General features: G+C 42.5%; 1 protein-coding gene across 2 annotated transcripts in view; it reads right to left on the reverse strand.

The window, feature by feature from the left end:
* Positions 1 to 26205, reverse strand: part of FBXO8 (F-box protein 8) — a 71592-nt gene that overhangs the window by 5128 nt on the left and 40259 nt on the right. For both annotated transcript variants that reach the window (XM_077279513.1, XM_077279512.1), the window contains 3 exons: positions 16506 to 16632; positions 5019 to 5137; positions 4064 to 4260 (listed from right to left, as the gene is read on the reverse strand). In XM_077279513.1, coding sequence (XP_077135628.1) covers positions 4064 to 4260; positions 5019 to 5137; positions 16506 to 16632 — 443 coding nt within the window. The remainder of the gene's footprint in view (positions 1 to 4063; positions 4261 to 5018; positions 5138 to 16505; positions 16633 to 26205) is intronic.

A 26205-nucleotide genomic window follows, 5' to 3' on the forward strand; every position in this document is an offset into this window, starting at 1 on the left:
CCTATGGTATCTGAGCTGACTGCCTAATGTGAACACTTACCTATGGCTAATAACAGGATAAAGCCTACTTATATAGGAGGCTCAGAACCAACTGTGTTGAGATGTAATTAAAATCACAGCATGGATGAAAAATCTCATGTGTTTTTTCATAAAGTTCATAAGCCATTATGCTATTCACAGTCCACATATTTCACATTTCCTTATTTTTAGCACAGATGAGTGCGGCCAGATCTATTTTGTATTTGACTTTTTTTGGCTATGCACTAGTATAAATTATATATATATATATATATATATATATATATATATATATATATATATATATATATATATATATATATATATATTAGTACAGACCAAAAGCTTGGACACACCTTCTCATTTAAAGATTTTTCTGTATTTTCATGACTAAGAAAATTGTACATTCACATTGAAGGCATCAAAACTATGAATTAACACATGTGGAATTATATACTTAACAAAAAAGTGTGAAACACCTAAAATTATGTCTTATATTCTAGGTTCTTCAAAGTAGCCACCTTTTGCTTTGATGACTGCTTTGCACACTCTTGGCATTCTCTTGATGAGCTTCAAGAGGTAGTCACCGGAAATGGTTTTCACTTCACAGGTGTGCCCTGTCAGGTTTAATAAGTGTGATTTCTTGCCTTATAAATGGGGTTGGGACCATCAGTTGTGTTGTGCAGAAGTCTGGTGGATACACAGCTGACAGTCCTACTGAATAGACTGTTAGAATTTGTATTATGGCAAGAAAAAAGCAGCTAAGTAAAGAAACACGAGTGGCCATCATTAATTTAAGAAATGAAGGTCAGTCAGTCCGAAAAGTTGGGAAAACTTTGAAAGTGTCCCCAAGTGCAGCGGTAAAAACCATCAAGCGCTACAAAGAAACTGGCTCGCATGAGGACCGCCCCAGGAAAGGAAGACCAAGAGTCATCTCTGCTTCTGAGGATAAGTTTATCTGAGTCACCAGCCGCAGAAATCGCAGGTTAACAGCAGCTCAGATTAGAGACCAGGTCAATGTCACACAGAGTTCTAGCAGCAGACACATCTCTACAACAACTGCTAAGAGGAGACTTTGTGCAGCAGGCCTTCATGGTAAAATAGCTGCTGGGAAACCACTGCTAAGGACAGGCAACAAGCAGAAAAGACTTGTTTGGGTAAATAAAAGGAATGGACGTTAGACCAGTGGAAATCTGTGCTTTGGTCTCAGGAGTCCAAATTTGAGATCTTTGGTTCCAACCACCGTGTCTTTGTGCGACGCAGAAAAGGTGAACGAGTGAACTCTACATGCCTGGTTCCCACCGTGAAGCATGGAGGAGGTATGATGGTGTGGGGGTGCTTTGCTGGTGACACTGTTGGGGATTTATTCAAAATTTAAGGCATACTGAACCAGCATGGCTACCACAGCATCTTGCAGCAGCATGCTATTCTATCCGGTTTGCGTTCAGTTGGACCATCATTTATTTTTCAACAGGACAATGACCCCAAACACACCTCCAGGCTGTGTAAGGACTATTTGACCAAGGAGGAGAGTGATGGGGTGCTACGCCAGATGACCTGGCCTCCACAGTCACAAGACCTGAACCCAATCGAGATGGTTTGGGGTGAGCTGGACCGCAGAGTGAAGGGCAAAAGGGCCAACAAGTGCTAAGCATCTCTGGGAACTCCTTCAAGATTGTTGGAAGACCATTTCCAGTGACTACCTCTTGAAGCTCATCAAGAGAATGCCAAGAGTGTGCAAAGCAGTCATCAAAGCAAAAGGTGGCTACTTTGAAGAACCTAGAATATAAGACATAATTTCAGTTGTTTCACACTTTGTTAAATATATAATTCCACATGTGTTAATTCATAGTTTTGATGCCTTCAGTGTGAATGTACAATTTTCATAGTCATGAAAATACAGAAAAATCTTTAAATGAGAAGGTGTGTCCAAACTTTTGGTCTGTACTGTATATATATCGCTATATGCATAATACGCAATAAAAAGTGACTAACATGGTCTATACACGTAAACATGGCATCAATAGAAACAGTAGCTCGACTCGCAAAACAAAAACCCCAACTAAACTCTAAGAACATTGTAGTTCTTGTAGAGACAGAACCCGAAGAATTCTTGTACTAAAGCTGACGTTAAAAATTTGTGGAGTATAATCAGTCTGGCAGTACCAGGAACATTACGGCTTATAAAATCAGAAAGCTTTGACTTATGATACTCACATCCCCACAATTGGGATAGCAATGCTTACAGGAGATGAATAAGTGGTTGCCAAGCCTGGCCTGGTGACAGGAGATGATCTGCGGTATGTGCTTACCCATATTTCTGGCAATTTTACAGATTTTTTTTTATATTTGACCTCTTCACTACTCCATGTGTTTTTATTTCAAGAATCTAATCTTGAGCTACAGAATAACAGACATAAAAAACAAACGTACATACTATAGTAATAGAAACAACATTATTTCTGATTATATATCTGTTTTTTGTACACTTCTAACTGAAATCTATCAATACCAATCAGTGGCGTATCCAGGGGGGGCAGCCGGGGCATATGCCCCGGGCGCAGCCGACAGGGGGGCGCCAGCAGGCCGCCTGATGATGCGGCGGTCCAAGGAGGCTCCTCGTTGGCGGCATTCTGCCGCCCCCACACTGAGATACTCACCTACTCCTGGCGGCGCGGTCCCTGCAGGTCTCCGGTTCCCCGATGCCCCAGCTTCTTCCTGTACTGAGCGGTCACATGGTACCGCTCATTACCGTAATGAATATGCAGCTCCACCTCCCATAGGGTTGGAGCCGCATATTCATTACTGTAATGAGCGGTAACGGTGACCGCTTAGTACAAGGAGAAGCTGCAGCGCTGCCCCGGGGAAGCAGGGACTGCACCGCGCCAGGAGCAGGTGAGTATAACGGGGAGGGGAGCGCTGCGCGATATTCACCTGCTCCTCGTTCCGGCGCCGCTCTGTCTTCAGCAGTGACACTGAGGTCAGAGGGCGCGGTGACGTGGTTAGTGCGCGCCCTCTCCCTGAGTGTCAGTGCTGAAGATGGAGCGGCGCCGGAACGAGGAGCAGGTGAATATTGAAAGTGCCGGGGGCCTGAGCGCTGGAGAAGTGAGTATGTGATTTTTTTTTTGTTTATCGCAGCAACAGCAAATGGGGCAAGTGTCTGAATGGAGCATCTTATGGGGCATAATCAACGTTTGTGCAGCACATTATGGGGCAAATATATTTATGGAGCATCTTATGGGGCATAATCAACGTTTCTGCAGCACTATGTGGGGCAAATATATTTATGGAGCATCTTATGGGCATTAATCAACATTTCTGCAGCACTATATGGGGCAAACATATTTATGGAGCATCTTATGGGGCTATAATCAACGTTTGTGGAGCACTATATTGGGCAAATGTGTCTATGGAGGATCTTATGGGGCCATTATTAACCTTTATGCAGGATTATATGGGGCTCCTGATTCAATATGGATATTGAAAAACACTTAACCTACTGATATCTCAATTAATTTTACTTTTATTGGTATCTATTTTAACATTATGGGGATTCAGGAATGTACATTGGCTTAGTCATACAGTTTCAATAGAGTTAAGGTTCAATTGGGGGAGGTTTCACCAAACTGATCCTTTGCCCCGGGTGCAGGAAAGGCTAGATACACCTCTGATCCCAATTTTCTGTCAAAGGAAAATCTCGCCGAAGAAGAAAAGAAACTAAGTCACTAATCCAGCAGATGAGTGGCCAGGAACTCGCCTCCAGCCAAATCTTAATTTTGGTTGGAGTTGAACATCAAATTTCCCCTTCAAGTTTACCCATTGACTTTACTGATCATACATCATTGATTAGTGGGGCTCTGACAACTAGGATGCCCATTATCTGGAGAATCGGTCATTTTCAGACCTCTATGTCATGAAAGAGCAGGCAGAATATTGTGAACAGGACTTTTTCTCTGTGAAAGTCTATATGGTCAGAGCACCTCAGATAAGTGTCTGTTGGGATCTTCACTGATTAAAACTTGACAAGTCCAAAGTGCACTCTTACCAGGGCTGAGACCAAGATCTCGTGCTAGTGTAGGGTTGCAAGCACAGAATCGGTGTGAAAATTTAGTGATGAGTGTTTCTAGGTATTCCCCTCGTTCTTCGGGCGCATGTATGTGTCGGAAAAACTCTCTCAGTGCATTTGGTAGAAATTGATTGCTGAAATTGTGCAATGTCACGAGGTCATCTAATACATCTCTCCTAGAAAAAGAAAAACAAGACTTAATATATTTTTTATGGGCAAGATAAAGCATACAACATCAACAGACACTATCTTGGCCAATAACTGTGCCAGCCTCTACCGTTCCACAGCCGGCTGAAGAGAAGCATGAGCTGCAGAAACAGGCAGGATGGTCATAGTCAGCTAATTCATCTACATAAAGTATTGGAATACAAATTTGTCCCCAAATGTAATATTCCCCCTAACAATGATTGTGAATTCAAGGTCTATCAGATAATGAATCCAACAAGGGAAAATGTAAGGAAAGTACCTTTTACGGCTATAAGATTTGCTTTTAGGGCTTAAGTTCCCTTATAATAGGTTATGCAATACTTCTCATATGGATAAGACGTCAATAGATCAATATTAGATTGGTGGGGGTCTGATTATCGTCACCCATCCGATCAGCTGTTGTAAAAGCCAAAGCACATCTGAGCACCGCAGCCTCTTCAATGGTTATAGAAGGTGCTTGCCGGTTCCTACTTGCCTTTTCTGCATTTCTTAGTGGACTTTCAAGATATTGCCGAGTCGTTCTATTCACTCTAAGTAGCTGATCGGAAAGGGGGCAGACAGTCAGACCTGCACCAATGTAATATCAATGGCTAAGAACCACACAGTCCACTTTAATATGGGAGCAGACAAAAATCAAAGTAACATATGAACACAGATAAAACGCTGAATATTACTGGTTTATCATTTAACAGTATAAGTGGCAGTAAAAGTATTGTGACCCCTTTACCTTTCATCAAGATATATCCTTAACTTCTTCCAGTTGAGAGTTCTGGTATAGAAGATGAACTTTGCAATCTCCTTTGGTGAGTCATCAAGTATACCCCTGGATAAAAAATATTCTATTCCCTAGAAGAGAATAAAGGAATCCATTCATAATCAAATAAAAACCCCACAAAAAAAAGATCAGAAAATGCAATGATGGTGGCAACCAAATATAACTACTTAGGCACTATCACAGATAACAGTCGGGAGATGGAGATCTGCTGTCACTAGTTTGTCGGGGGAACGCAACTCCGCTGCCTCATCTTCAGGACAACTACACAACTGGCTGACAAGTGATGGGCAAGGCCGTGGCCACTACTAGGCCGGTTATTGGGGAACTTACAGTGAGCGTATGGTATATGTACCTAGAATTCCAATGCATGGGATATATATGTATATACATCTCAGATTCCAACACATGGCATATATGTATATATATTTTTATTATATATACACACATATGTGCCACCATCGATCGTTTACACAGGCCGATTGGACACCCGTTACAAGTATGGTTTCACGGGTGCAGTTTACAGAGTAAGAGGAACAGAGCTATTAAATTTTATATGTTTTTTAATCCAGAAAGTTAGACGTGGTTTATAAAAAAAAAAAAAAACATACAAAAGATACAAAATGTTAACAAAACAATACAGTATACACAATTACATGAAATAAAGAGATAACAAAAGATAATTACTAAACCGGTGTCATGGAAATGGCTGATAGCTTAGCGGAGGGAGGTACTCCTCAGAAAAACGGACAGAGCCAAAGCAAGCTATACCTTTCAGGACTGACCAAATACACAAACCCAAATTCTGCTTTTTATTAGATCATGGTTACTCCCACATAGCTCCCCTTGGTGAATTCACATGGGGGCTGGTTCTGCTAGGTTTTTTAGAATTTTATGAGATCCCCAACTTACAGGATATCTTTACCCCTGGAGGTCCCAGGCAGTAGATATTGTCTTCATGTTTCCCATTTCGATTTTTTCTTTGTATAGAGATAAAACATGGCTCAGATAGCATCACCCATCGGACAATTATTAAGGTGGCTTTACAGTGATGTGAGTGAATGTGTTATGCTTGTCCCTTTGCTACAACGCTGAAAATATATCTCCCATAAATATTATATAGAAGCAAACCCAAATTCAACATTGACCACTGGTTCCAAAACATCTCAGAACAGCGATTTGATCAGCGGAAGCTCTATCCCTGGGAAATGTACTTCCCCGCCTCTGCGTAAACAGATCACAGTCTTAGTGTCTGGCTCTCAGAGCAAAGTTCCTGTGGCATTTACCTGGTCATTGCAGGATATCCCTACTTCAAATGGAGGTTGAAGTGTAAGCTGTTTCCCACTTCCCAGTTAGAACTAATCCCATATGTTCAGTGCGAGGGTGATCGGTCCCCTCTCCGCAGATGGCTATATAGATTTTAACTTTTCTCTATGACCATCTCTATTCACATGTTTGTTTGTTTTCCCTTTACAACAAACAGTTAACCGAATTACCTTCCCGTGTAGTCCGGTTTCTTACAGAAGCAAAGGAGCCCCAGTGATTTATATGGGGGTCCATTTAATGTTGAATTTTAGAACAGAAAAAAAAGTTCTGCCTGTAAGACAATTTCTTCTATTCAAAATATAAACAACAGTACAACAGGAAACAAGATGGACCAAATATAAAATCAATGATATATTTGTATACGTTGGACATATGCCACAGTATGCACAGTTAAATGTGTGTAGCTTTACTGAAGCTTCCGATAGTTTGTGGCCATGCACCCTGAGGAAGCGAGTCACACGAAACGAGCATTGGAGAAGAGGTGCGGAGTGAGCTTGGATATCAGTATGGGTCATTACTCTCTCTCATATGTCTATTGTGGCTAACATAAGTGAGATACTGCCTTTTATACTGCTCGGTACATTGATTCATTACGGACTTGATATAATTAACTAATAGTCACTGTGCATGTGGATACCCTTAACTAAATGTGATATTGCTCTTTATCCACCATGCATGTGGATACTTTTATATGTTCTTGTGATATACACACAAAACAAGCCATCCACTCTCCTTCTCCCACCTGCTCTGTTTCTCTCTGCTTCTCCTCACTGCTGGCGACATATCTTCCAATCCTGGACCCCCACAGCTCATACCTCCCATTATTACCCCCTTCTATCGCTCCCAACCCAACATAAACACCCAAAATCTTGCCCACCTCAAATCCGTGCCCTCAACGCCCAACCCCCTGCTCCCTATCTCTTGAGCACTCTGGAATGCCCACTCCGTCTGCAATAAACTCCACGTGATTCACGACCTCTTTACCTCTCGTAATCTTTCCTTTCTTGGCCTCGCCGAAACAGGACTGACACCCTCTGACACAGCCTCCCCTGCTGCACTATGTTACGGCGGACTCCAGTTCACCCACACTCCTCGTCATGGAAACAGACATGGTGGAGGAGTGGGCCTTCTCCTTTCTTCCAACTGTATCTTTAACCCAATTCCACCTCTACCCTCTCTTATCCTCCCCTCTTTTTAAGTCCACTCTGTCCGCATCTACTCTCCCTCCAACCTCCAAATGGCAGTCATATACCAACCTCCGGGTCCGACCACTGCCTTTATTGACCAATTCTCCACCTGGCTCCATCACTTTCTGTCTGCTGACATTCCCACCATCATCATGGGTGACTTCAACATCCCCATTGACACCCACCAGCCTCCAAACTCCTGTCCCTTACTTCATCTTTTGGACTTACTCAGTGGTCCTCCTCAGCCACCCACACAGACGGACACACATTAGACCTGGTCTTCACCCGTTTCTGCTCCCTATCTAACTTCACCACCTCCCCTCTCCATCTGAACACCATCTACTCACTTTCTCATCACTGTCCTGCACACCTGTCAACCAGACCAATGCCCTAACCCCATAACGTTCCTCTCCAAAATCACTGAAGGACAGCTTGCTCATCTACTCTCCAAATCACACCTCACCACTTGTGCGCTTGACCCCATCCCATCCCATCCCACCTCCTCCCCAACCTCACCTCACTAATCCCATCCCTAACCCATCTCTTCAATCTATCACTAACTTCTGGTACCTTTCCCCTCTGCTTTCAAACATGCCACAATCACACCTATCCTCAAAAAGCCTTCCCTTAACCCGAGCGCTATATCCAGCTACCGCCCCATATCTTTGCTCCCATTTGCTTCCAAACTACTTGAGCAGCACGTCCATGCTGAACTTTCCTCTCACCTTGCATCTAACTCTCTCTTCGACAGCCTACAATCTGGCTTCCATCCCCACTATTCCACTGAGACTGCGCTGACCAAACTTATGAACGACTTACTTACAGCCAAAGCTAACAGACAATTCTCTATACTCCTTCTAGACCTGTCCTCTGCCTTCGACACAGCTGACCACTGCCTCCTACTACAGATCCTCTCTTCCTTTGGTGTCAAAGACCTCGCCCTATCCTGTATCTCCTCATACCTCACATTTAGCATTTCCTACTCCCATACTACCTCTCATCTCGCCCCCTCTCTGTTGGCGTCCCTCAAGGCTCTATCCTAGGACCTCTTCTCAATCTATACCCTTGGCCTGGGACAACTCAAGTCTTATGGCTTCCAGTACCATCAATATGCCGATGACACTCAGATCTACCTCTATGGCCCAGAAGTCACCTCTCTGCTCTCCAGAATCCCAGAGTGTCTATCAGCCATATCCTCCTCCTTCTCCTCTCGCTTCCTCAAACTCAATGTGGACAAAACCAAATTAATTATCTTTCCTCCATCTCGCACACCTTCCCTATCGGATCTATCTATCACAACAAATGAATTCACACTTGCCCCCGTCCCGGTAATCCATTGCCTCGGAGTAACCCTTGACTCTACCCTGTCCTTTTGAACCGCACATCCAAGCTCTCGCCACCTCCTGCCGCCTCCAACTCAAAAATATTTCCAGAATCTGTCCTTTCCTCAATCCTCACTCTACTAAAATGCTTGTGCATGCCCTAATCATCTCTCGCCTCGACTACTGCAACATCCTCCTTTGTGGCCTACCCTCTAACACTCTCACACCCCTCTAGTCCATCCTTAATTCTGCTGCACGACTAATTAACCTCTCTCCTCGCTACACTCCTGCTTCCCCTATTTGCAAATCTCTTCTCTGGCTCCCAATTTCCCAGCGTATCCAGTTTAAACTACTAACACTGACCTACAAAGCCATCCATAACCTCTCCTCCGTAAATTTCCGTACTAATCTCTCAATATCTCCCCTCACGTAATCTCCGGTCCTCCCAAGACCTCATTCTCTCCTCTCACCCAACCGCCTCTAACGGTACCGTCACATTAAGCGACGCTGCAGCGATATAAACAACAATGCCGATCGCTGCAGCGTCGCTGTTTCGTAGTTGTGTGGTCGCTGGAGAGCTGTCACACAGACAGCTCTCCAGCGACCAACGATGCCGAAGTCCCCGGGTAACCAGGGTAAACATCGGGTTACTAAGCGCAGGGCCGCGCTTAGTAACCCGATGTTTACCCTGGTTACCAGTGTAAATGTAAAAAAAACAAACACTACATACTTACATTCCGGTGTGTGTCGCGTCCCCCGGCGTCCGCTTCCCTGCACTGTGTAAGCGCCGGCCCTAAAGCAGAGCGGTGACGTCACCGCTGTGCTTTGCTTTACGGCCGGCACTGACAGTCAGTGCAGGAAGCTCCGAGCAGCAGCGCGTAACCCTGTGGAGGCCGGGGGACGTGACAGACATCAGAAGGTGAGTATGTAGTGTTTTTTTTTTACTTTTACAATGGTAACCAGGGTAAATATCGGGTTACTAAGCGCGGCCCTGCCCTTAGTAACCCGATATTTACCCTGGTTACCATTGTAAAACATTGCAGGCTTCATTGCTTTTGCTGTCAAACACAACGATACACGCCGATCTGATGACCAAATAAAGTTCTGGCCTTCTAGCTCCGACCAACGATATCACAGCAGGATCCAGATCGCTGCTGCGTGTCAAACACAACGATATCGCTATCCAGGACGCTGCAACGTCACGGATCGCTATCGTTATCGTTGTTAAGTTGTTCAGTGTGAAGGTACCTTAAGACTTCTCCCGAATATCCCTCATCATCTGGAATTCTGTGCCCCAACATGTCCGATTATCCACCACATTTGGATCCTTCAAACGGAACCTGAAGACCCATCTCTTCAAAGAAGCTTACAACGTGTAATGACCACCTCAACACCGTCGGAGCTACCGCAACCCCCGACCTACTGTCTCCTTCCCCACAATGCTCTAGAATGAAAGCCCGCAAGGGCAGGGTCATCTCCCCTCTGTATCAGTCTGTCATTGTTAGTTTTGTTTACTGTTGTCATGGTTCGTTGGGTTTGCTGGTTAGGTGGTTTAAGTGTTAATGTGGATGGCCTCTCTTTGGGATCTTGAGAGGGTTTTTATAGCCTCTTTGTGGGATCATTCTCGGTCATTTATAATGTCAGGTAAAGACGTTTGGTAACCACTACCCCAGCTACAGAGGACGCAGAAAGGGAAATGCAAAGGACTCTTACCCGTAGGTACAACGGGTCGAGGGTCCGAAGTCTATCGTAGGTCTATCAGCAGCCAGGAGCCGGGACCTGAGGAGAGTGGAGGTGCTCTGGAATACTTTGCACCAACAAGACCTGCAGTCACGTGCACGTGACCGCACTTCAGAGTAGGAGGCGGAGCTACTGCAAAGCCCCACTAGGAGTCGACAACAGCACAGGAAAGAAAAAGTGAAGAGCAGATCACTCACTCCATTTGCTCAGGTCAGCAAAGCAACAATGTCATACACTGAGGGGGCGGAGTAGTACAGCAGGAACAAATGGAGGGAGGTCAGGAAAGGAATATCTAGACGTAGCCAAAGGTCATACACAAAGAGGGCGGTGAGGTACAGAATCAGCAGACGGAAGACTTAAACAGGGACGAGACCAGATCAAAAACCAAGTAGACATACAAGGATAGGCACAAAGCACAGGCAGAGCAGGGTCAGACACACTCAGCTTAGAGTATAAACGACAGAGAATGATCCCGCAAAGAGGCTATAAAAACCCTCTCAAGATCCCAAAGAGAGGCCATCCACATTAACACTTAAACCACCTAACCAGCAAACCCAGGGAACCATGACAACAGTAAACAAAACTAACAATGACAGGCTGATACAGAGGGGAGATGACCCTGCCCTTGCGGGCTTACATTCTAGAGCATTGTGGGGAAGGAGACAGTAGGTCGGGGGTTGCAGTAGCTCCGACGGTGTTGAGGTGGTCATTACACGTTGTAAGCTTCTTTGAAGAGATGGGTCTTCAGGTTCCGTTTTGAAGGATCCAAATGTGGTGGATAATCGGACATGTTGGGGCACAGAATTCCAGATGATGAGGGATATTCAGGAGAAGTCTTAGAGGCGGTTGGGTGAGGAACGGATAAGTGTGGAGGAGAGAAGGAGGTCTTGGGAGGACCGGAGATTACGTGAGGGGAGATATTGAGAGATTAGTACGGAAATTTATGGAGGAGAAAGGTTATGGATGGCTTTGTAGGTCAGTGTTAGTAGTTTAAACTGGATACACTGGGAAATTGGGAGCCAGTGAAGAGATTTGCAAAGAAGGGAAGCAGGAGTGTAGCGAGGAGAGAGGTTAGTTAGTCGTGCAGCAGAATTAAGGATGGACTGGAGGGGTGCGAGAGTGTTAGAGGGTAGGCCACAAAGGAGGATGTTGCAGTAGTCGAGGCGAGATGATTAGGGCATGTACAAGCATTTTACACTGTGTTCCAAATTATTATGCAAATTGGATTTAAGTGTCATAAAGATTTAATTGTTTTGTTTTTCAAATAAACTCGTGGATGGTATTGTGTCTCAGGGCTCAATGGATCACTGAAATCAATCTTAAACACATGTGATAATTGGTTTTCCAGGTGATTCTAATTAAAGGAAAACTACTTAAAAATGATGTTCCACATTATTAAGCAGGTCACAGTTTTCAAGTAACATGGGAAAGAAAAAGGATCTCTCTGCTGCTGAAAAGCATCAAATAGTGCAATGCCTTGATGAAGGGATGAAAACATTAGACATTTTCCAAAAACATAAGCGTGATCATCGTACTGTTAAGAGATTTGTGGCTGTATCTGAGCACAAATATGTTTGTGCTGATAAAGGCATAATGAGGAAGATTTCTGCCAGGCAAGTTCATCAGATTAAGAGAGCAGCTGCTAAAAAGCCATTACAAAGCAGCAAACAGATGTTTGAAGCTGCTGGTGCTTCAGGAGTCCATCGAACCTTAAGGTGTAGGCTCCTTCAAAGGCTTGCTGTGGTGCATAAACCTACTATTCGGCCACCCTTAAACAGTGTTCACAAGCAGAAATGGTTGTATTGGGCCCACACATACATGAAGACTAATTTCCAAACAGTCTTGTTTACTGATAAGTGTTGAGCAACCCTGAATGGTCCAGATGGATGGAGTAGTGGATGGTTGGTGGATGGCCACCATGTCCCAACAAGGCTGCAACGTCAGCGAGGAGGTGGAGGAGTCATGTTTTGGGCCAGAATCATGGGAAACAGCTGGTAAGGCCCTTTAAGGTTCCTGAAGGTGTGAAAATGACCTCTGCAAAGTATATAGAGTTTCTGACTGACAACTTTCTTCTATGGTCTAAAAACCAGAAATGTGCCTTCAGGTGCAAAATCATCTTCATGCTGACAATGCCCCATCTCATGCTGCAAAGAATACCTCTGAGTCATTGGCTGCTATGGGCATAAAAGGAGATAAACTCATGGTGTGGCCACCATCTTCCCCTGACCTCAACCCTATAGAGAACCTAACTAATATGGAGAAACAAGAGTCAAATGAACTAAATAAAACAAAAATAGTACCATCAAGTTATATTTATTGAAAATTTATAAGACAATAAAAACATCATATATATTAGTATCACAAAAGTGAAATAGTGACTATATCAAGGTGCGCCTAAAATTCCAGGTACATAGGATAAAACAGTGATGTCCAAATAATTCCGATGAATGCAGTTTATACCACATGTGTGGCAGCAATCAATATATGTGTGTGCTCACATGTGTGAAATAGTGGTAACATAGCCTCCACTATCTAGCACACCTTACATTGCCATGCCGCATTTACCGTATCACTACCAAAGACAAAAACATATTGTTATATAGAGATAAATTACCCATAGATGTCAGTGGTGGTCCGTCCTGGTCCTGGATATGTGCCTGGCACATATCCAGGACCAGGACGGACCACCACTGACATCTATGGGTAATTTATCTCTATATAACAATATGTTTTTGTCTTTGGTAGTGATACGGTAAATGCGGCATGGCAATGTAAGGTGTGCTAGATAGTGGAGGCTATGTTACCACTATTTCACACATGTGAGCACACACATATATTGATTGCTGCCACACATGTGGTATAAACTGCATTCATCGGAATTATTTGGACATCACTGTTTTATCCTATGTACCTGGAATTTTAGGCGCACCTTGATATAGTCACTATTTCACTTTTGTGATACTAATATATATGATGTTTTTATTGTCTTATAAATTTTCAATAAATATAACTTGATGGTACTATTTTTGTTTTATTTAGTTCATTTGACTCTTGTTTCTCCATATTAGTTATGTATTATTGAGTCGCAATGTGCAGTCATTTACTGACGCTCCGGTTTATACCTATAGAGAACCTTTAGAGGATCATCAAGCACAAGATCTATGAGGGTGGGAGGCAGTTCACATCCAAACAGCAGCTCTGGGAGGCTATTCTGACTTCATGCAAAGAAATACAAGCAGAAACTCTCCAAAAACTCACAAGTTCAATGGATGCAAGAATTGTGAAGGTGACTTCAAAGAAGGGTCCTATGTTAACATGTAACTTGGCCTGTTGGGATGTTTTGGCGTTAAATAGCTTTTTTGTTCAGTGAATATGACCTCCTAATGCTGCAAATTCCACAAATGAGCATTTTCAGTTCTTTAAAACATATCAAATGTTTAGAAATTCTACTGTGCCTAATAATTTGGAACAGTGCATTTTGAGGTTTTATTCATTTTGGAGATTATACTGTTATCATTGGGAGGTTTCTTCAATAAAATTCGATGTATAATCTAACGGGTGATTACTTTTATTAGACTGACTGTCATTTGCACCGACCATTTAGGAAAATCTGATAAAAATGTAATTTGCATAATAATTTGGAACATAGTGTAGTAGAGTGAGGATTGAGGAAAGGACAGATTCTGGAAATATTTTTGAGTTGGAGGCGACAGGAGGTGGCGAGAGCTTGGATGTGCGGTTTAAAGGACAGGGTAGAGTCAAGGGTTACTCCGAGGCAATGGATTACCGGGACGGGGGAAAGTGTGAATTCATTTGTTGTGATAGATAGATCCGATAGGGAAGGTGTGCATATATATAATATATGTGTATCAATTTACAGCGAAAGTACTACTTTCTTGAGTTATGCTGAAAAACTAAATGATATACCATATCTGTATGAATTAATGTATGGCAAACAATTCCTATTAAGCTTACTAGTCCAAATATAAGACTGTATGTATTATATTGAGAGATGTTATTGTTTTGTATATTTTATTGAGCTTTTCTGGTCTCCTTTTTCTCCTGTTTTCTAATTGTATTAGCTTAGCCACTCCATTATACAAGACCACTGTGTCTTCCCACCAGCCCAGGAGCAGGTTGGCATAGATGCCCCTGAGCTGGTGGTAATACTTCCCATTAAAAAGGAAGTAATTGTGTTGTAGAATAAATTGTAACAGTTCTAAAATGAACTTGTTGTGTGAAATCAGGTGTGTCCCTCTAGAACAGGGGTGGGGAATCTTTTTTCTGCCAAAGGCCATTTAGATATTTATACCATCCTTTGTGGGCCGTACAAACTCTGCGCACAAAGTACTCTGGCACTGGTTTCAGGACGTAATCTTCCATTGCATGCCCTTCAATGTTCAGTAGTGAACACTGCGTGTGTGTACTAACAGGGCAAGAAGAAATTAATGAGCAGGTTGTAATCAAAATACACCTCCCTGCCCAAGAATGCGGTCCCTGAGAATCTGCTGGGGCCTGATAAAAGATCATCGAAGGTCGTAAATGGCCCTGGGGCCTGAGGTTCCCCACCCCTGGTCTAGAATTTAGAAAGATGTCCACCGCTGACAGACCCGCTACTTGGTGGGATCCTGGAGTAGTTGTTTTGGACCTAATGAGCAGCACTCCGTGCTCCATTTACTATTCAAGGACTGACATATGAGGACTGTGGATGCATCTGAACATCTAAAGCACAGATGCACTTTACTATTTTGTCTGAGAATTGCTTTGGACATAATAAGTAGCACCCAGTATTCTATCTGGTACTGCCCAAGATTCATAATTATTTGCAGCACCTCATTATTACGGATATTTAGAATCATCCCTGCAGGAACTACTCTATTGTATATCTATCTATACTGTGTAGGTTTTTGTATTTATGTGCTTAAATTAGGAGTTAACAGGGTTGTTTAGGGACTGCTGATGTTAAGCTGAGGGGCTATGTCAAATTTCTAGGGTGCCAACCTCCGCAGTTAGGCAGGCTGACAGTCTATAGGGACCTATCAGGGTAGTTAGTCTGGTATTCATTTACCTCATTATTACCTATAATACCCCCTATTTTTTTCTAAATAAATATAGAAAATAATGGGGATAATTTTTAAGGTTTTTTTCTGTCTATTTTTTTCCATTGAATTTATATATGTATTGTATTGAAAGAGGTGTAAGCTCTTGGCACAGGGGCACAATTCTACCACTTTACAGAGCGACCTCATGTGGAATATGTACTTCAGGTCTGGGCACTAGATCATATAAAGGATGACCTGGAGCCAGAAAAGCCACAAAACTGAAAAGAGGAATGGAGGATTTAAGTTATGAGGAAAGATTAAAAGAATTACATTTATTTAGTCTTAAATAGAGATATCTATAAGGGGGCATGATTAACTAGTACAAGTACATAAATGGCCCAAACAAAAAGTATGGTAAAAAAAACACGTAAACTCAAAAAAAGTCAAAATGGCGCTGTCTCCGTATGGAAAAAAAAAAAAGTTCAGTCTCCAGAGGAGACAAGGCTCCTTTACCATGAGAACCAGTAATTTGTGGGATAGTCTCTCTCAAAAGCTGGTCACAGAAGGAACAATATATGGTAGAAAAAAATCAGAAGGGAAACATGTGCTCTTTAGGCAGATTGGTTCATGGAATCTGGTTGTATATATACACCATTTTCGTTCGCCTTTCCCATCCCCCAGTTGAACTTGATGACGTGGCTTTTTTCAACAGTACTAACTATGCAAGTCACTGCTACATTTAGGCTAAGAGAATATTCTATTTGTACATGGCAACTTATTCCTTATTAATGAAAAACGTCTGCAGCGATGTTATCCCTGATTTACCTCATGTGGGTTAGCATTAAAAGTTAAACTTCCTTCATCCAGGCGCATGTAGAGATTTCGATACGAAAATCCTGGCGGGTGTCTTCTATTGTAAATGGAACAATGTCCCCAGGTAGACTTGCATAACCTGAGTAATCAGAAAACATGTCAAACATATACATACAGAAATATTTATCTCTATATAACATACGGTATATACACATAGTATACATACATACACATACTAGATGGTGGCCCGATTCTAACGCATCGGGTATTCTAGAACATGTATGTAGTTTATTTATGAAGTTTTCAGAATAATGCAATTTATACACAGGATTCGGCCGGCCGGGCGCGACCAATTAGCGAAGAATGGTTCAAATTCTGCGCCAATTCGCGGGCGGACTGCGCCTGTCGCTGATTGTTCGCGGCCGGGCGTGACCAATCAGTGAAGCCAGAGCCTGCTCCAGGTTTTTGAGGGACCCGGGCGAAAGTCTCAGTGGGCTCCCCTCATTAACACATACCACGATTCATGATGCACAGATACAGCAGAGAAATATAGCACAGCCAAGTAGCGTATACATAGTATATAACACAGCACACGTAGTATATAACACAGCCCGCATAGTATATTGCCCAGCCACGTAGTATATAGCACAGCCCCCATAGTATATAGTACAGACACGTAGTATATTGCCCAGCCACGTAATATACTGCACAGCCACGTAATATATAGCACAGCCACGTAGTATATAGCAGAGACGTAGTATATAACACAGCCCATGCAATATATAACAGCCCACGCAGTACATTGCCCAGCCACGTAATATATTGCACAGCCACGTAATATATTGCACAGCCACGTAATATATTGCACAGCCACGTAGTATAACACAGCCCATGCAGTATATAACACAGGCCATGAAGTAAAGAGCACAGCAATGTAGTATATTGCCCAGCCACGTAATATATACCACAGCCATGTAGTATATAGCACAGAGACGTAGTATATAACAGCCCACGTAGTACATAGCAATGTGGGCACCATATCCCTGTTAAAAAAAAAATTAAAATAAAAAATAGCTATATACTCACCTTCTGTCGGCCCCCGGATCCAGCCCAGGTGTTTACCGATGCTCCTCGCGACGCTCCGGTTCCAAGAATGCATTGCGGTCTCGCGATATGATGACGTAGCGGTCTCACGAGACCGCTACATCATCATCTCGCGAGACCGCAATGCATTCTTGGAACCGGAGCGTCGCGAGGAGCAGCGGGAAAGGCGACGGAAGGTGAGAATATAATGATTTTTAACATTAGATCTTTTTACTATTGATGCTGCATAGGCAGCATCAATAGTAAAAAGTTGGTCACACAGGGTTAATAGCAGCGTTAACGGACTGCGTTACACCGCAGCATAACGCGGTGTAACGCAGCCATTAACCATGTGTAAGCGCTGACTGGAGGGGGCACAGAGTAGGATGGGGCGAATTCGCGGCCGGACTGTGCCGCGACTGTGTAGACAATAGATATATACCGTATATATTATATATACAGGGGTTGGACAAGATAATGGAAATACCTAACGTTTTGGCATCATAATCTTCGGACATGTGATAAACATGCAAACCGTGACATATGGTAATGTTTTGTAGTTGATTATTTGTGCTATGTGATGTGTATGTAAATTAACTGTTGTTTTGCAGAATTGTAAGTACATTGATAAGAACCTGATACCAATGGCAGACCTCTCGGATTTTCAAAGAGGCCAAATTGTTGGTGCTCGTATGGCAGGCGCTAGTGTAACGGAAAGTGCCCGAATGCTTGGCGTGTCAAGAGGTACTGTCTCCAAAGTAATGACTGCTTTTAAAAGAGAAGGAAAAACGTCCGCAGCAAAGCGCAAGTCCGGACGAAAGTCGAAGTTGACAGAGAGACCGTCGGACTAAAGCGAATTGTGAGAGAGGATCGCAAGACCACGGCTCTGAAAATCACTGCTGAGCTCAATGAACACCTACAGAACCCAGTTTCCACGAAAACTGTTCGTCGGGAGCTGCACAAATCCGGATTCCACAAAAGAGCTGCAGTTAGAAAACCGCTGCTCTCAATGACAAATGTTTCCAAGCGTTTAGAGTGGTGTAAAAACCTCCAGAATTGGTCCCTCGAGCAGCGGAAATATGTGATATTCTCAGAGGAATCATTGTTTACCCTATTTCCGACCTCCGGCCGAGTGTATGTTTGGAGACAGCCGAAAGAAGCATTCCATCCAGACTGCCTTCTCCCAACTGTAAAACATGGCGAACGTTCTGTGATGATCTGGGGTGCTATTTCGTGGAGATCTGCCGGGCCAATGATATCCCTTCATGGAAGAATTAACAGCCGAGATTATTTAGGCATTTTGGGCAACCAAGTGCATCCAATGGTTCAAGCACTGTTCCCGAAGGGGAACGCCATCTTTCAGGATGATAATGCACCAATTAATACAGCTAGAATCGTCAAAGCATGGCATTAGGAACATTCTAATGAAGTTGAGCATCTCATCTGGCCCCCACAATCCGTTGATTTCTGCCGCCATCGCCGCTCAAAGAACTGTATGTGTATGTGTGTGTGTGTGTGTGTGTGTGTGTGTGTGTGTGTGTGTGTGTGTGTGTGTGTGTGTGTGTGTGTGTGTGTGTGTGTGTGTATATATATATATATATATATATATATATATATATATATATATATATATATATATATATATATACACACACCTATATATACATACAATATATACATACACACACACATATATATATATATATTTATATACATACACACATATGTATGTATGTATATACATATGTGTATATGAGTATATATGTGTGTATGTATATATTATATATGTGTATATATGTGTATATATACATATGTGTGTGCGTGTGTGTATATACATATGTATGTGTGTGTGTGTGTATCTACTATATAATTGTCTAAGGGTCACTTCTGTCTTTCTGTCTGTCTATCTGTCACGGATATTCATTGGTCGCGGCCTCTGTGTGTCATGGAAATCCAAGTCGCTGATTGGTCGCGCCAAAACAGCCGCGACCAATCAGCGAAGGGGCACAGTCCGGCGGCAAAATGACCGCTCCTTCCTCCTCACAGTCAGTGCCCGCTCCATACTCCCCTCCACTCAGCGCTCACACAGGGTTAATGGCAGCGGTAACGGACCGCGCTATGCCGCAGTGTAACGCACTCCGTTACCGCTGCTATTAGCCCTGTGTGACCAACTTTTTACTATTGATGCTGCCTATGCGGCATCAATAGTAAAAAGATCTAATGATAAAAATAATTAAAAAAATAAAAAATCGTTATATACTCACCGTCCGTCGGCCCCCGAATCAGGAACAGGCCTTTCCCGCTTCTTGCGACGCTCCGGTGACCGCTCCATGCATTGCGGTCTCGCGAGATGATGACGCTACGTCATCATCTCGCGAGACCGCAATGCACTCTTGGGACCGGAGCGCGCGAGGAGCATAGGTAACCGCTTCGTCTGCATCCGGGGGCCAACGGAAGGTGAGTATATAACTATTTTTTATTTTAATTCTTTTTTTTTTTTTTTTTTTAACAGTGATATGATGCCCACATTGCTATATACTACGTGGGCCGTGCGATATACCGCGTGGGCCGTGCAATGTACTACGTGGGCTGTGCAATGTACTACGTGGGCTGTGCAATGTACTGCGTGGGCTGTGCAATGTACCACGTGGGCTGTGTTATACACTACGTGGCCTGTGTTATACACTACGTGGCCTGTGTTATATACTGCGTGCGTGGGCTGTTATACACTATGTGAGCTGTGTTATATGCTATGTGGGCTGTTATACACTCCGTGGGCTGTGCTATATACTACGTGGCTGTGCTATATACTCCATGGGCTGTGTTATATACTACGTGGCTGTGCTATATACTCCGTAGGCTGTGCTATATACTCCGTAGGCTGTGCTATATACTCCGTAGGCTGTGCTATATACTCCGTAGGCTGTGCTATATACTCCGTGGGCTGTGCTATATACTATGTGGCTGTGCTATATACTACATTGCCGGCAGCGAACAATCAGCGACAGGCGCAGTCCGGCCGCGAATTGGAGCGGGATTTGAACCACGCTTCGCTAATTGGTCGTGGCCGGCCGAATCCTGTGTATTCAATGTATTATTCTAAAATCTTCATAAATAAACTACATACATATTCTAGAATACCTGATGCGTTAGAATCGGGCCACCATCTAGTATACGTGTGTCTGTGTGTGTTCTAGTTAAAATTTACCTACCCTTGAAATTGTAGACTGTTCTTGTCTGTCAGTGGGCAAACTTACAAAATCAGCAAGTGATCAAATACTTATTTCCCCCACTGTATAATATATCTACATAACACACTATATAAATATATCTACATCACACATACTAATACATTAAATACCGTAAATCAATTATCTCTCTATATATCTATATATATTTATGTTATATATACATACATACATACATACATAACACACACGGTATAATTATTATTATTGGGGGACAACTGCCTACAGTCAAACCACTACTTTCAAATGTAAAACCATGCCGATAACTACCCATTAAAGGAATCTGGGAGTAGCATTTTGTAGGGAAAAGACACTGATTCCACCTATGTAGCCTATTTGAGTGACTTTTCAAAAGCCAAATAGTAATAGCTAGACAACTGGGTAAAAGCCTCTACAAAAGTAGATGGCTAAAGAAATCTTGGAGATTTGTTTGGACCTTAAAGTTAAACCAAGAGTTTTTCAAGATATTCAATAATGTGTATAAATTACACCAAATTCCAATATGCAGAGGTTGTCCGATGCCTCTATAGTTGCGGCCAGTCCTTAGACGCAATTTCATGAAAGTCTTCCTGGAAGACTCATAGATTACATGTATAACTAAAGGCTTGTGATTCCAATTTCACAATAAGTGGAAATGATCCAGAATTGCCGGCAATTATTCAAAACCCCAATAGATGAAAGCCTTCCCAAATGTAGAAATGGGGTAGCGAGATATAGCAGGAGGAAATGGAGATGTGACACTGCCCTTAACAAACGCCGGGATTGTGGTGGCTCCTCCAATCTGACATAATAATGGGAAAGGTTCCAAAACAGATGTTAGAATATAGGACAGCGGGAGCCTAGGAGGATTAACAACTGCCTGGATTTACCGAAATTATAGGATTAATAGATTGACTTTAATATCGGATAAAAAGCAATGACATTTTTCTTTGATTTCTTAGGTTCAGATTTCTGATGCACCACAAGCATGTCTAAAAAACATTTTATAGTTATCTTCTGAGGCTCCAAGCACAAAAAAAAGTATGATACAGGAATATACTGTATATAAAGAATACTTGCCAAGCATAATGGTAAACCGCAAGGATATATTATTTTCTGCAATAATTTATTTAGCGCAATAGCTTTCTGAATTTTTTTTGCTTTGCTTCTTTTGAAGTTTTTATTTTTATTTTAAAGAACCTGATTTTTTTTAAGGAGTTTTCTAACTTTCTTTGTTCAGCAGCGCAGTGCTCCGCAGTCTCTTGGATTTCTGTTGCAAGCAAAGACAGTAGACAAATCATAGCATTTTTCTGTTTGTTTTTTAAAGCAAGGAATATATTTATATTGTAACCATCCTCCAACATGCAGAAAAGTTTTTTAGTTGAGATTTTTTAGACAGAAAAGAAGTTAGAGGCTAATGTGTCAAATTTCTTTACACTAATATTGAGAATTGTACTACCTTACTGAAAGAGCAGCCTTGGTGTGGATGGTGCCAAATGCATCACCAAGGTGTAACACTTGATCATTAGTGACGTAGTTGAAGCGAGTACACTAAAGAATTGGCACACCATTTTTCATAAATGTGGGCCTATATGTGCAAAAAGTTGCTGGAGTGCTTTTTTAAAGGCAACCTGTCACCACATTTGACTTATGTAAACTATTAATATGGCCATGCAGGTTATAGACTGATGAAAAAAGTACTGCCTGTAGGTCTCATATCAAATGCCTTGTTAATAAATCATCTTTTATCACTTTATGTAAATGATCTGTTGCAGGCTCTGGGGAGGATGGTGCCTTATGGAAACATACCCTAATGGCCGCTCTCTGCTCTCCTGATCTCACTGCAGGGCTGTGTGTCATTATATCTGACACATCTGCAGGTTCTTCTCATCTTCAATCTCACAGGTAGATAGGATTGTAATATTGCTGCAAAACAGCAGAGCTCAGAGAGCTGCAAATACAATGTGTTTGCAAGAAGACAAAATTTAATTTCTCCTGTTCTGTGTTGGTTACTTGGCTCACACTGGTAACTCCCCCTTCAAGTAAAATAAGCTCTGGAGGCAGAGTAGTCTTCCAGGCAATATCCGCCCCGTAGACTGATAGAGGTCATTTATATGAAGTCACAGCTGAAAGTGTTGGCACCTTTGTAATTGTTCCATGAAATGAAGTATTTATCCCTGAAAATGATTGCAATTACACATTTTGTTACACACGGTTATTTCCATTGTGTGACTTTATAACAAAATCATGAATTTCTCTGGGATAAGATGTCAGATCCCAGATATCAAAGTATCATTTTATTCAGCTTCCTATGACCAATATGCTCATATAGATGGCTTAGGAGGGGTGATCCAACTGAGAGATTCTCTTTAAGGCAGACAAAGTGAATTATTAAAGGGGTTTTCCCAAAAACAAAGTTCATTTTAATCAATAGATTTTGGAATAATAATAATTTCCACAACAGGATGTGTTTAAATGTTCTTGTTCCCCTGCTGTGTCCTGTGTAATGGCTGTGTCTGACCGTGCAGGAACATGGTCTGATCATACCACATCTACTGGGTACGGGAGGAAGCAAAAGAGAATATACAGACATTACAGAAGAGGATCGTGGCTGATTCTTTTTGTGAGGTAAAACATTTCCCTGCCTTTTTTAACCCCTTAGTGATGGAGCCAATTTGCAGCTTAATGACCGGGCCAATTTTTACAATTCTGACCACTGTCACTTTATGAGGTTATAACTCTGGAAAGCTTTAATGGATCTCGCTGATTCTCAGAATATTTTTTCATGATATATTGTACTTCATGTTAGTGGTAAAATTTCTTCGATATTACTTGCGTTTATTTATGAAAAAAATGGAAATATGGCGAAAATGTTAAAAATTTAGCAATTTTCAAAATTTGAATTTTTATGCCCTTAAATCATAGATATGTTACACAAAATAGTTAATAAATAACATTTCCCACATGTCTACTTTACATCAGCACAACTTTGGAAACAATTTTTTTTTTTTTTTTGCTAGGAAGTTATAAGGGTTAAAAGTTGACCAGCGATTTCTCCTTTTTACAACAAAATTTACAAAACCATTTTATTTTTTGTTTAAGGACCATCTCACATTTAAAGTCACTTTGAGGGATCAATATAACAGAAAATACCCAAAAGTGACACCATTCTAAAAACTACATCCCTCAAGATGCTCAAAACCCTTTACATGCTTCACAGGAACTGAAGCAATGTATAAGGAAAAAATTAACATTTAATTTTTTTTGACAAACATTTTACTTCAGAACTATTAATTTTTTTTTTTTTATTTTCACAAGTGTAAAAAGAGAAAATGAACCACAAAATTTGTTGTGCAATTTCTCCTAAATGCGCAGATACCCCATAAGTGGGGGTAAACCACTGTTTGGGCGCATGGCAGAGCTTGGAAGCGAAGGAGCGCCGTTTGACTTTTTCAATGCAGAATTGGCTGGAATTGAGATCGGACGCCATGTCACGTTTGCAGAGCCCCTGATGTGCCTAACCAGTGGAAACCCCAAACAAGTGACACAATTTTGGAAACTAGACCCCTTAAGGAACTTATCTAGATGTGTGGTGAGCACTTTGAACCCCCAAGTGCTTCACAGAAGTTTATAACAGAGTCGTGAAAATAAAAAAATCCTATTTCCACAAAAATGATCTTTTCGCCCCTCAATTTTTTTTTTCCCAAGGGCAACAGGAGAAACTGGACCCCAAAAGTTGTTGTCCACTTTGTCCTGAGTACACTGATGCCCCATATGTGGGGGTAAACCACTGTTTGGGCACATGGCAGAGCTCGGAAGGGAGGAAGCACAATTTGACTTTTTGAACGCAAAATTGGCTGGAATCAATGGTGGAGCCATGTCTAAAAAGTGGAAAACCCCCAAATCTAACTCCAACCCTAATCCCAACCCTAACCATAATCCTAATCACAACTCTAACCCTAATCTAAACCCTAATCCCAACCCTAACCCTAACTTTAGCCCAACTGTAACCCTAATTGGAAAATGGAAATAAATACTTTTTTTTTTTCCCTTAACTAAGGGGGTGATAAAAAGGGGGTTTATTTACTATTTTTTTATTTTGATCACTGTGATAGGGTCTATCACAGTGACGAAAATGAACCAATAGGAAAAATCTTCCTATTGTTGCCGGGTGGCAGATCTCAGCAGGAGCACTGCGCATGCCATTTTCTTCCTGGAAAAAGATGGTGGCGCCCATGGGGGGGGGAAGCAGGAGGGCAGAGGAGCACCAGGAGGGGATCGGGGACCCTATTTTTCTCTCCCCTGATGTGCGATCACATCAAAGGAGAGAAATTAAATGGCACATCGGACTTTTTTTTTTTTTGCGGTCACCGGTTAATAACAGCAATCACAAAACCGGGGTTGGTAAACACCCGACTCGAATCATGTTTTTTTTGTGTCTCGGCTACCCCCGGAAGCCGAAACCCCGAGACCTGCCAGGTGCCGGCCGATCTCGATGGGTGCCCTGCCCATGTGCCCGCCATTTTTTTCCCGGGAGAAGAAGGTGGCGCCCTTGGGGGGGGAAGCAGGAAGGTCGAGAAGCACCAGGAGGTACTGGGGGGGGGGGGGGGGGGGGGGGAAATCGGAGAACCTATTTCTCTCTCCTCAGATGTGCGATCACATCACAGGAGAGAGAAATTAAACAGCACATCGGACTTTTTTTTTGTGGTCGCCGGTTATACAGTTAAAAACAGCAATCGCAAAACAGGGGTTGATTCTCTGGGGTCTCGGCTACCCCTGGCAGAAAATCCAACTCTGGGGGGCGCTGTACACTTTTTCCACAGCGTCGTTAATTAAACGGCGCTGTGGTTTAAGCACACTTAATTGCCGCATATCAGCGGTCGTTAAGAGGTTAAACAATGTTTTACTTAAAGGAAAGAATCATTTGTGATCCTGTCCTGTAATGTCTGTATACTCTACTGTGTCCTCCCCTGCTCAGGAGATGTGGTATGATCAGACCATGTCCCTGCACGGTCAGACACAGCCATTACACAGTACACAGCAGGGACACATTTATAAGATTACTAGATGGTAGCCCGATTCTAACGCATCGGGTATTCTAGAATATGTATGTAGTTTATTTATGAACATTTTAGAATAATACATTGAATACACAGGACTGCGCCTGTCGCTGATTGTTCACGGCCGGCCATGTAGTGTATAACAGCCCACGTAGTAAATAGCACAGCCACATAGTATATAGCACACCCACGTAGTATATAGCACAGCCACGGAGTACATAGCACAGCCACGGAGTACATAGCACAGCCCACGGAGTACATAGCACAGCCCACGGAGTACATAGCACAGCCCACGGAGTACATAGCACAGTCCACGGAGTACATAGCACAGCCCACGGAGTG

The sequence above is a fragment of the Ranitomeya variabilis genome, chromosome 1 (assembly GCF_051348905.1).
Source record: "Ranitomeya variabilis isolate aRanVar5 chromosome 1, aRanVar5.hap1, whole genome shotgun sequence".
NCBI classification, from domain to species: domain Eukaryota; kingdom Metazoa; phylum Chordata; class Amphibia; order Anura; family Dendrobatidae; genus Ranitomeya; species Ranitomeya variabilis.